The 11,607-nt window shown below is 45.1% G+C and overlaps 5 protein-coding genes across 5 annotated transcripts; 3 read left to right on the top strand and 2 right to left on the bottom strand.

The window, feature by feature from the left end:
• Positions 1-25: 25 nt before the first annotated feature.
• Positions 26-1,326, top strand: LOC115769618 (germinal-center associated nuclear protein). Its single transcript, XM_030714515.1, has 4 exons — positions 26-102; positions 160-333; positions 390-926; positions 987-1,326. The coding sequence occupies exons 1-4, from the start codon at positions 38-40 to the stop codon at positions 1,267-1,269; spliced, it is 1,059 nt and encodes a 352-aa protein (XP_030570375.1). The 5' UTR covers positions 26-37; the 3' UTR covers positions 1,270-1,326.
• A 161-nt stretch (positions 1,327-1,487) lies between these two features.
• LOC115769671 lies at positions 1,488-4,882 on the top strand. Its single transcript, XM_030714586.1, has 2 exons — positions 1,488-1,988; positions 2,041-4,882. Exon 2 carries the CDS (start codon positions 2,165-2,167, stop codon positions 4,247-4,249), a length of 2,085 nt encoding a protein of 694 aa, XP_030570446.1. The 5' UTR covers positions 1,488-1,988; positions 2,041-2,164; the 3' UTR covers positions 4,250-4,882.
• Positions 4,883-4,970: 88 nt separating this feature from the next.
• Positions 4,971-5,842, bottom strand: LOC115769673. The gene is made up of 3 exons (XM_030714588.1): positions 5,676-5,842; positions 5,505-5,550; positions 4,971-5,417 (listed from the first exon to the last, which is right to left on the bottom strand). The coding sequence occupies exons 1-3, from the start codon at positions 5,727-5,729 to the stop codon at positions 5,272-5,274; spliced, it is 246 nt and encodes an 81-aa protein (XP_030570448.1). The 5' UTR covers positions 5,730-5,842; the 3' UTR covers positions 4,971-5,271.
• A 104-nt stretch (positions 5,843-5,946) lies between these two features.
• LOC115769672 lies at positions 5,947-6,972 on the top strand. Its single transcript, XM_030714587.1, has one exon. It carries the CDS (start codon positions 5,970-5,972, stop codon positions 6,726-6,728), a length of 759 nt encoding a protein of 252 aa, XP_030570447.1. The 5' UTR covers positions 5,947-5,969; the 3' UTR covers positions 6,729-6,972.
• Positions 6,973-7,592: 620 nt separating this feature from the next.
• Positions 7,593-11,516, bottom strand: LOC115769782 (TOM1-like protein 2). Its single transcript, XM_030714749.1, has 6 exons — positions 11,350-11,516; positions 9,600-10,051; positions 8,816-9,537; positions 8,595-8,751; positions 8,341-8,391; positions 7,593-8,167 (listed from the first exon to the last, which is right to left on the bottom strand). The coding sequence occupies exons 1-6, from the start codon at positions 11,414-11,416 to the stop codon at positions 7,943-7,945; spliced, it is 1,674 nt and encodes a 557-aa protein (XP_030570609.1). The 5' UTR covers positions 11,417-11,516; the 3' UTR covers positions 7,593-7,942.
• Between the last annotated feature and the right edge of the window lie 91 nt (positions 11,517-11,607).

Raw genomic sequence — 11,607 nt, 5'->3', positions numbered from 1 at the left:
TGTTTTACAGTTGAACAAATTGTTGAATCCGAAAATTATGGCTAATCCAAGGCATGTGCGCGGCTCCTGCGAGAGCTTTTGTCCCGACGCAGAGGCAAAAATGTGAGCACGCTCCGTATAATATTTATTTGTATATATATATTTGTATTTTTCTTACAGGCGCATTAAAGAGAAATTGCTGAACTTCTTTGAGTACAAAGATGGCCAAAAGCATGTACCCGGCATCCTGGTCAAGGAGTTCACACGTTCCGCAGCTGATGCCAAGGTTCCCAGGGCGAAGGACATGCGCACTGAACGTTGCCTAATGAAAACTGTTGAATATCTGCTCAAAGAGTTAGTAAATATCCTATTGGAAATGGAATATCCAACTCAACTTTTACCCATTGCAGCATATTGACGGATGAACGCAAACCCTACCATCTGGCATATGATTTCATATTCGATCGTCTGCGCATGGTGCGCCGGGAAATCGTCATACAACAGTATGATGCGCGACAGACTATCCGGCTGCTGGAGCCGATGATAATGTTTCTGGCTTACAGTCGCTATCGCCTGTGTGCGGAACCCATTGAGAAATTCGATCCCAAAATATGCAATCAGCATTTGCAGGAGTGCCTGAATATGGTGCTCAGCTGCTATAACGAACTGGACGACGAGGTGCTAAAGGATCAGCCCACAATACGCGATGCCAAGCGTCGTTGCTTCATCGAATCGTTATATCAAATATTCAACCTGGGTACACCGGAGGCTCTAGTGCGGGGCCTAACGTTGCCCGCCCAGGTGCGAGAGGATGGGATCTTCAAGCTGGCTTTCAGCATATGCATGAACTATCACCAGGGCAATCTGTATCGTGTGATTAAAGGCCTGCCCCAGTTGCCGCACATCATATGCGCTGTGGCAGCCGCAAAGCTACAGACAATACGACGGCAAGTATTATATAATCATAATGCATTTATGTAGATTTTATTTATATTTTGTGTTTGCAGGCGAATACTGGAAATCTTCACGCATGCCTACAACAACAAACAGCTCACCGTGCCGGCAGCGTACTTGTTGCGTTTGACTTTGGTAGAGCCTCAGGAGCTGTTTGGGCTGTGTCGTCATTATAATATAGCTCTAACGCCCGATCGCAAGGCATTGCACTTTATTAAGACTGATTTTAAAAGCAACGCAGAAACAATAAAAGCGCAACGAGAACCTTTTATTGAGCAGAAATTGTCGCGTATTTATCTGCCGGAGGTGTTGCTGCTGAAGAAGCTGTGGTTATAGATCTCTATTAGCCGTATGTACATTAAATTACAGAAATGTATACAAATAAGTGTAATATAGTTTATTATTCGCATATAATGTATGTATGTGTATATACATATTTTATTTATTGGCATAGACAAATAGGTCGGGCGACCGGCAGGCAGGCAACCCTGCAATAAGACTTATCGTTATCGATAACAAGTATGCATCATTAATAGAATAAATTTGTATTGCCCGGCTATCTTGTCTGTGCCATTTAATGAACAACTTAATGTGTGTAAAGCCATTAAAAATATATGAAATTATTTTAACGCAATTTACAGCCCCCGGCAGGACGCTTGTCGTGCACACATCTGTATACATAAAGCGCGCGCAGGGTTGCATTTGATGTCGACGGTACGCTGTCAAACACTAACACCAACAAAAGTTGTACGCAAGAGAAAGTGCTTGAGCCATTTTGGAAAATACAATTCCGCCATATTTACCGGCAAAATTCAAAATATTTACATTGCTAGTAAACATTTAACGGCACATAAACAACATTGTGCACAAAACGGGCCGTGTGGCAACGCGAGGAGACCGAAAAGCGACACATTTGACAGACAACGTCTGCCACTGCCGCTGCTGCCGTCGACGCAGCGCCCCACGCACCGATGTCAATAGGACAGCAGTAGAGGAGAGACAAACAATTCAAATCAACAACAAAAACAACATTTTGCTACGCAATTGGCCAGCGGGTATGTTTAATGATATTCTATATTGGTTTGCTCTCTAATTGGTGTTTTGCAGTGGGCCCCATCCACAGACGCATATACATACGAGCGCGCGCGCCTACATATACAGTAACCCGCAATCACACACACACACAGACACGCACACACACTCACAAAGGCATACGTAAACACGCCAAACGATGACAAGTCATCATCAAGGCGGCAACTTTCAGGCCAGAGCGCCGCCAATCGTGAAAAATCTTTCACTAGCCGCAGCAGCTGTGCCGCTACCCCTACCCTTACCTCTGTCCCTGCCCATGTCGATGTCCTCGTCATCAGTGCACAATCACAATACAAACACAACATCGCCTTTGTACTTCACACACGTTCTGCCGCCCACCACGGCAATTGTGGAGCATCAGCATCCGTACAGCTCCGAACTGGATGGCACGGAGCACATAGGAGGGGCTGGAGACAACGAGAGTTTTCTAATTGAGGAGATTATAGATGATTATGATGATGATGCCAACATTGTCGTGGACGCAGGCGAATTTCTCATATCTGGCGATGTCTACGAATACTATCCGGTGGATCGTATGGATAGGCTGGCCACCTCGGTGGGCATGGCCACAGCAGATGCGCTCCCACCCTCAATTATTATGCAGCAGCAGGAGCAGGATAGCACCGATGAGGATGATGCACAACAAATGGATGGTGAGATGCGTTTATCATCTGGCGACGAAGACGAGGACGAGTCGCCGAGCATGCAACGTGATGCGAATGCCTTTGAGATTGCCTCCGAAATGTTAACCACAATCGAGTCAACAGCAGCGACCATCAAGGAGGAGCAGCTAGAGAACGACTACTATATGAAGTCAACGGATGATTCCAATAGCTGTCACGTCCAGGACTTTAAGCCTTTCGGCAGACCGCAACGCAACAGCAACCTCAGCAACCAAAACAACATCAGCAATGGCAACGGCCACGGCACGGGCAAACGATGGAAGCAAACCAAAGTGCCCATACGGATCACACAGGATCAGTTCAATGTGACGCTCTGGTCGTCGCTCAACTCGGAGGACGAGGACGAAGAAGAACTGGACCTGGATGACCAGCACACAGATCAGCAACTAGCACCGCAGCCAGCCGGCAGTACAACGAGCAGAACAAACGACATGTCAAAGCTGATCATTGATGAGCATATGATGCATCACGATGTGCTCAGCGACGGCATTGGCAACGAGTATGTCATATTGCCGGATCCGTTCAGTGCGGACGCCGTTACCGATGTCGAGGAGGTGGTGAATGCAATTATGGCCGATGGTGATGGCGCTGCCGATGAAGTTAAGGAGCACGAGGAGGAGGAGGAGGACAGCCAATCGCTTAGCGAGCAATATCAGCTGGATGAGGCATATGGCAGCATTGAGCTAATTGAGAATATGCCACAACCTGTTGGACTAATGCCGGCTGCGCCCGAAAACACGCCTGCCCATGCCACAACAGCAATCGCACCAGCAGCAGCAGCAACAAAAACGCTGCCCAAGCTGGTCCTGCAAAACAGCAGCACGAATGTGCGACTGAAAGCAAGCAACAACAATGTCAACAACAAGTCGAGCAAGCGTCAATTAACCACACAACCTCCGCCTCTGGTGCCGGCGACCAGCAACGGCGGCGCCCAGCCACAGCAACAGCAACAACAGCAAACGCATCAGCGTGGCAATCAGACGACAGCAGCCACAATGACAGCAATGCCGGCGGCGGAGGAGGACGAGGAGCCCAAGTTTCGGTGCACGCATCGCGGCTGCAACAAGGAATTCCGCAATCACTCCGCCATGCGCAAGCACATGCATACGCACGGTCCGCGCGGCCATGTGTGCAATGTCTGTGGCAAGAGTTTCGTAGAGAGCTCCAAGCTGAAGCGCCACCAGCTGGTGCACACCGGCGAGAAGCCGTTCGAGTGCACCTTCGAGGGCTGTGGCAAACGCTTCTCGCTGGATTTCAATTTGCGTACACATGTGCGCATACACACGGGAGATCGACCATATCATTGTCCCATCGATGGCTGCTCCAAGTGCTTCGCCCAGTCCACCAATCTCAAGTCGCACATGTTGACGCACACGAAGCCGAAGCGCAAGTGGCCGCGTGCTCCGCAAGTGAGCAGCAAATCGCCGCTGGTCGCGCGCTATGGACGCCTGGAGTTTGGCGAGGATCCGACGCTGGTGTACGTGGAGCCCAATGAGGAGCTGGCGTCGGTGTTGCTGGACAGCACGTCGACACCGTCCTAACAAGCGTTGCCGATGGCTGTTGTGATCTGAATCTGAAACGAGCGCATTGAAGAGAAGCATCTTCTGTCTGTACAGTTAGTCGTAAGAGCCTTAGTTATCTAAGCGGGCGTTGGCGCAGAAAGTGTCCAGGGTGGAGCACATGGTGCTGGCTGCCCTGTGCTCAACTGTTGCTGCTGCTCCTGGCTGCTGCTGCTGCTGCTGAGCCCACAACAAATTAGCTGCTAAGTTTTAATGGTAATGCGATTTATAGATTTGAAGTTGGATTGATTGGAATGCCCGGCACGATGGTCAACAAGTTGTAGAACTTAGTTTTTCTATACCTTAAGTATAAAGTATGTCAACGCCCACGACTCCACCTCCTCCTCCTCCAGTGTCCTCCACTCCTCCCTTCCCTTCCCCTTGGCGTGTACGCCTCCGCTTTTAGCGTTTTGATTCTAAACTTAATTGATAACTGCGCGCGGCCACTCGAATAACAAAAGGCAGCACAATTTTTTCTATTAAATCTTACAAATACAATTACTATTTAATACACACACATAAACATCTAATAACAATAGGCTATATATTTTTGTAATGAAATTGTAACAATTAGTGCATTGAAGTGCGAAAGTAAAGTATATATAAAAACAAAAAGAAAACAACAAAAAACCCAAACTTAGATAAAGAAAATTAATTGCGCCGGTTCGATTAGTTTTATCTCAGAAAAAAAAAGGAACATTGATTATAATGTTAAACACTTGATAGCTTTATTTGAACGTGCAAAACTAGATCTTAAATCTATATTAGCCTAATTAATTTGAAATGAGAGTTTCAGAAACAGGATGAAAAACCTCCCAAGTGGGTCTATCAAAGGGAAATCCCAGTCACATTTACAGACAGATAAACTAATGTGAGAGATAATAACAATCGTGAGTTTCTGAATTTAAACATTGTAAATCTAAAGCGGAATTATCTGAAAACTAATTAATATTTGCAAAAAAAACAATGGAAAATAAGCTAGTGATGAGGTCGTTCCGTGGTCATTATGTGACCTTGATGCCAGATGCCTGTTGCACGCCGGGCAAAATATTTCCCATCGGCGTATAGCCAAATAGATTTCCGGTCACCGACAGCAGTACGGAATAATTGAAATACCAGAACACGCAGAATAGGACCATAAAGATGACGTCTGTGGAATACACGCGATAAGGGCATATGCCAATAATTGACTCGAATTAGGCATGACGAATGACAGAATATCCGATTACAAACTTACGTATCGCTACACGCTCCCATTTTTCAACTACATAGAGTTCGGTCACCTGGAATGATGATAAAAGTTAATACACAAAAAGATGTACATATATGTATGTATGTATGTGTGTGCATACTATGTCCATAGTAGCATCATATTCGCTTTAGTTAAATATGAGTTTTTATTACTCACCATTAGGTAGCGAAACCACCAGTAATTGGCAAAATTGATAATATTGTTCAGCATGTTGAATATCAGTTAAGAACACTTCAGAATGGCAGCAACAATAGCGAACAACTGTAATTGCCTGGTAGGGCCTATTAATTTTTTAATCTTAATACTAAATGGCTTAGTGTTAACAACGTGCAAAGCGCAGCGGCTGCCTAACCAGTGCAGAAAAACACGACTGTAAACAGCCAAAACTGTCATCGTTATCGTTATCGAAAACAGCTGTTTTCCTAATTTCATATTGTTTTGTATTTTGAAATGATGTCGGAGCACGTCGTTAAAGTATTACATCGCACCCAACTGAGCCACAGCCAGACGGATGCGAAGCACTTTATCTATATATACAGCAAGTGGCTGGAGGATGTAACAGAGCTGCAGCTGTTGCTCACAACAAGCAACACCAGCTACCGAGCCACTCTGAAGCATGAAGAAATGAAAGGCGCCGCTGACGAATTGGAGCAAAGTTACGTCGAGTTCGTGGCGGAGTGTAAAGAGGCGCTGACCACGCAAATGGGTGTACCTGGCTTCGACTATGAACTGGATGAACAGCAAGCGCGCTTTAGGCTTGTCAAATGCACCGGCTTTGAGACGCTTTACGTGGACGTGCCGCTGCGCAAAGCATCCAACTGCTACCATTTGCTGGATGCAGCCATTGAAATTGCCCAACGACAGCCAACAGTAGATGCAGCAGGGAATGCTGGGCAAGTCGGTGCTGGCGCTAGCCAATCCAATGAATTTCTCATAGAGTACGAGCAGTATATTAAGGACAGCAAGCTGGCGGAGAAGAAATTGCTCAAGAAATTTGTGATGCTCATCAATAGCAAAAAGCAGCGTATCGAAGAGCTGGAGCGAAGACTGGAGGATCGAAGTCAAAATGCTGGACACGATACAGACACCGACATAGAGGAACAGCCGCCAGTGGTCAATCAGGACGGAGACGAGGACGAGGACGACGACTCTGATGTCTATGCTGGCGCCACACAAGTCCTGACGCAAAAAAACCGAATGCGGGAGTGATATTCAAATAAAATGCCATCCACAGAGCAAAGCGACTTTTCCATTTATATATTTAATTTCCAACATAAAACAAATTCCATCGAAATGCTCTTAAAAAATACGAAACTAAAATATGTACAAATATGTATGTTTGTGTGTATGAATGTATGTATATATGTGTGTATGAGTGTGTGTTTGTGTGTATGCATGTATGTACATATGTATGTTTGTGTGTGAGGCTCTCTTTTACCAAACAGAAATAAAGCTAACTTGCTGCTGCGCAGCAAAATTTGAAAATAACGACTTTTTAAATGGTGCTCTCCTCCTCGATTCTCAGAAACTCAAGTGAGCCCTGCAGGCTTTCATGCCTCAGTTGCAAGTGTTGTGTGTTTGTGTGCGTGTTAAAAAGTGCTGACAATCTGATAAACTGATTTGTGTGTGTGTGTGCGCGTATGTATGTACGTTTGTATGTATGTACGCATGTGTATATATGTATGGTCGCATTTGTGAATGTATGTATGTACGTATGTGTATATATATATATGTACGTATGTATATATATGTATGTACGTATGTGTATATATCTATGTACGTATGTGTATATATGTATGCAAATGCTTATCCGAATGTGTACATATATATGCGTGCACTTTTTATATGCGTACGTATGTGCGGATGCATTCTTTTATGTACGTTTATGCGTATGCATACTTGCAATTATGTATGTACGCACATGTGTATGCATGCCTGCCCCCTCCCCCTTTCTCTCATTGCAAACACATTTAATATTTTCCTTTCCAGTGATTTGTTTTTTGTTTTCTTTAATAAATTAACTTTTTAAGGTATACGTGTACATGTATAAATAAACAACAAATAGACTTTATAACATAATATACATTACAATTACAATCAATGTGTATGTGTGTGTGTGTGCATGTGTGTGTGTTATCTGCTTAGCTTAGAATTAGAGCAAATCAAGATTGCATTTTGGAATAAGTTACAATTGTCGTTGCAGTTGTTATTTTGGAATTTCTCGTGAACAGAATGATTAAGAAACGAAAGCCAATTAATGAAATAAACAAAAAAAAACAGAGTTAAAAGCATTTTACATAATTGTTATATATGTATGCTATTTATATGTGTATGCATATGAATATACGTTATGTATAAATATGTTAGGCGTGTGTAACATTTGACAGAGTAAACAATTGGCGCTGCGCAGATGCACTTCACACTCAAAGGGCAAGCAGATCCTCGTCAGCGCCGGGTTTCTTTGGTGTCTTTCGTAAGCTGTTGTCGGGTCCGGGTCCGGCTACGGATCCGGTTGCGGAGCCTGTCGTGGCACTTGCGGCGGAATTCGATGCATTGATCGTTGGAAGATTTTCAGCGGCAGCGGCCCGTTCCTCAAGGAATTTATCAAACTCGGAGCTGGTCAGTTCCTCAATGCCATCAATGTCTTTCTGCGTGGAGCAAAAGGAAAACAAATTAGTCCAAAATTCAATAGGGAAAAGCAAAGAATGTTACGAAAACCAAAAGCAATTCATGTTTAAATCGAACAACAACAAAAAGCTGATACGTGTGTGTGTGCGGGTGTGTGTGATTTGTTAATAGCTGTTGCTGCTTTGCTACTTACTGAGCTGCCCAGCCACGCCTCCATTTCGTCGATCTCATTCTCTTTCGTCGACTTTGTGTGGGCGCGTCATCAACAAAAGACAAAAGGCAGACGACAACAAACCCAAACCAAAAAGAACCAAATGGAATTTTGCATATAAAAACATAAAAACAAAAAACAGAATTGCAAATTTAGAAATCAATTAAAGATAAGAAAACCAAATATTAGAGCGCCATATTAGTCATAATAGGTTCTCAGGCAGCCGCATTACTCACTTTACTTACCACCGGCGGATCGCCGGCTGCACGTGGCGCTGGAGAAGCTGCTGCAGGAGCTGCTCCGGCTGCTGCCGGCTTTTGTGGCTTGTACGGCGAGGAGACGCTGCCAGCTGCTGCGTCCACAATGGGTATGTCGCGCAGCAAGTCGCTTTTGCTAGGTTCACAAAATATCAAAGTTCAAGATTAACATATAACATTCATTTATAGCAAGTGCTCACTGGTTGCCATCGGTGCGCGACTGCGCCAGCATATCGAACTCATCCGCAGCGCCTGCAGTGACTGCTGCTGCTCCGGCTGTGGCGCCGCCCAGTTGCAGCTGCCCAAAGCTCTGTGGCAGATGCTCCTCGCTGCTCTCAATCAGGTCGATTAGCAGCTGATCACTTTGTGGCGTATTGCTGACAGCCGTTGCGGCTGGCGGCACAGCTGCACCTACTGCTGCTGCCAGGCCTGCGCCTGCTGTCGTCACGCCCGGCACACCCATGGCAGCGCCCAGGACGGCAGATGGAGAGGTGACCGCTGCCGCGCCAACATTGACCTGTGCCCGACTCTTCTCGTAGCGCTGATGGCGCAAAAACAAATTGTTGAGTTCGTCGTTGATGCGCAGAAATTCAGCCGTCAGCTCATCGTCCTGAACGCGTCCAATTAGATCAACAATACGCGACTGCATCTCCTTGCAGGTGGCGGTCAGCTCGTTGAGCAGTGCATAGTCATCGGGACCCTCCTGGCCCGGCTTCATAACGCTCAGCATTTCCGCGAGTATGGACATATTGTTGCTCACAATTTCCAGTTCGGAGCGCAGCTTAGCCGCCTGTTCGGGCGTTAAATGCAGCGGTCCAGTTGCTGGCGTGGCAGCGACAGCTATTGCCGCATGCTGAGGCGATATGGTGTGCTGTGCGGCCATAAGCTGTGGATGCGGCAACGGATGCACCTCCGGCACACTCTGAAAGTGAAAATTGTACTTTAGCTAAGATTGGCGACATTTTGGTCATGTGCTGCGTTTACCCGCTGTGGCGTGTATATGGGCGCCATGGCATCCAGATCGGTGGGCGGGAACTCAATGCCCTTGTTCTTCAGCTCCATGTACATTTGGGTGACGCCATTGAGATCCGGTTGATTCTTGAATGCATCTGCCCAGATCTGTATGAGGCTGAGCACCTTCTCCTGCATTATGGCGGGCGGATCATTCTTGGGCCCGATCAGCTTGACCAGATCATTGATGAAGTCCTTCTGGGCAACCAGCACATGAAACGCCTTGCCGCAGTTCTTGACGCACGTCTCCAGCACAGTTAGAGTATACATAACCACCTGATTGTTCTTGCCCGCATTCTGTGATAGGCGTTTGCGTATGGCGCGCATCGCATCACGTGCCGTGTCCGAGGATTCGTTGATCATGTCACAGATCTCCATGTTGGCTGCCCAGTTTTCCGATGCCAAGCTCGCGTCGGTGGCGGCCTCTGCAAAAAAGGGAGTATGAATTATTATACTGTTTTTTTTTTTTCAGTCGAAAAACAATTTGTTCAAATATTTGATTTGCCTTTTAGCAGTCAGCTGCATGTTTGTTTATTTTTGCGTCGAGTCATCGCGTTTTGTTTACGCAAGGAAAATCAACAATAAAAATCATGCGGCAGCAATAAATTTCCAAGCAAAAGCAATATTCTTTTTAATTGCAAAATATATTTGAAAAACATATGCATATCGTAAGCTTATTATAAATTACTTGTAATTAGAATTTAATTTAAAAAGTGACATTTTGCCCGTGTAAACAAATCAACTTGCTTGCGTTGGCGACATGTAATGAGAGCGAGCGAGCGAGCGAGAGAGGGAGAGAGAGAGAGCGCTTGCGAGTGCAACGCACTCGCGCCCAATTAAAACGCATGGCAACAACAAACATGCTCACAATCGCATTCATAAAAATCAAAACAAAACAAAACAAGAAAGAGCAGAAGCAAAGTGGAGCGAAAAAGAAGGTGAAGCAGCGAATTAGTGAAGCAGTGCAAATTAGCCGTAGTACAGACACACACACACACACACACACTACGAAAATTGACCAGAAAACAGAAATGAATAAATTAACACATTTATGTAACGAACAACAAAAGTAACGGCGAATTTTGATGACTAATTGCGTATCAGCTTTGCAAGGAGTAAGCCGCTGCGTGTGCCAAATTATTGCTGTACAAATACTTGTTTGTTTCTATTCAGTTGCAATTGATGAGTAACAAATAATATATGTATGTTTGTACAGATACCCATTTATTTTTCCGTATGTGTCATATTCGTCAAATGTCGCCTCTTATTACACACACATACACATATGCACATGCACACCTTGTAGGTGAATGTTACTATGTGCCGCTGTAATCTTATCAGACAATTGGCAATGCCAATGGGAACCGTAATGAGAAATAGTGGCAGGGGGTGAACTGGCGTGATATCAGTTTTTTTTGCCATAGTAATCAGATAACAACAAATCTGGCTTTGTAGTGAGCGGTGCGGGCGGTATGTGTACTCTGTGTGTGTGTGTGTGTGATTGTGTCTGTGACATACAATCAAAAAAAAAAAACGACAAACGCCCAAAAGAAAGTTGGGCAAATGCAAATGCGCAAAAATATGTTTATTAATACATGCACACAAACATATGCCCATTTGAAAAGTGATACAATTTAATAAATGTATATTATACCCACACACGCATACCCCGCAGTGCGACAGTGCGAAACACTGTGTGTCGGCTGTTTTGCCCTTTACTCACCGATGCGCTGTCCAATGGGTGTCGAGAAAACATTGCCCAGAGCGCCCACATTGAAGAATGAAGCCATTTTGGTGCACTGACTTTTGTTTTATACGCGTTTGTTTTATTTATTTTTGTATCCACAAATAACGAGCGCAAATATTTATGCGTTTACATCTGCTGCACTTGTGTTGCAGAGTGACCGCAACCATTAAGGGTAAAAATACCAAAGCATTTAGGTAGGCAGCAGCTAACTTAATGCGAGTGGAAAACTGCGTG

Source organism: Drosophila novamexicana, unplaced genomic scaffold (assembly GCF_003285875.2).
Source record: "Drosophila novamexicana strain 15010-1031.04,08,12 unplaced genomic scaffold, DnovRS2.1 tig00004554-arrow-pilon, whole genome shotgun sequence".
NCBI lineage: Eukaryota > Metazoa > Arthropoda > Insecta > Diptera > Drosophilidae > Drosophila > Drosophila novamexicana.
The sequence above is the reverse complement of the archived record's forward strand: the minus strand, read 5'-3'. Positions and strand labels throughout refer to the sequence as shown.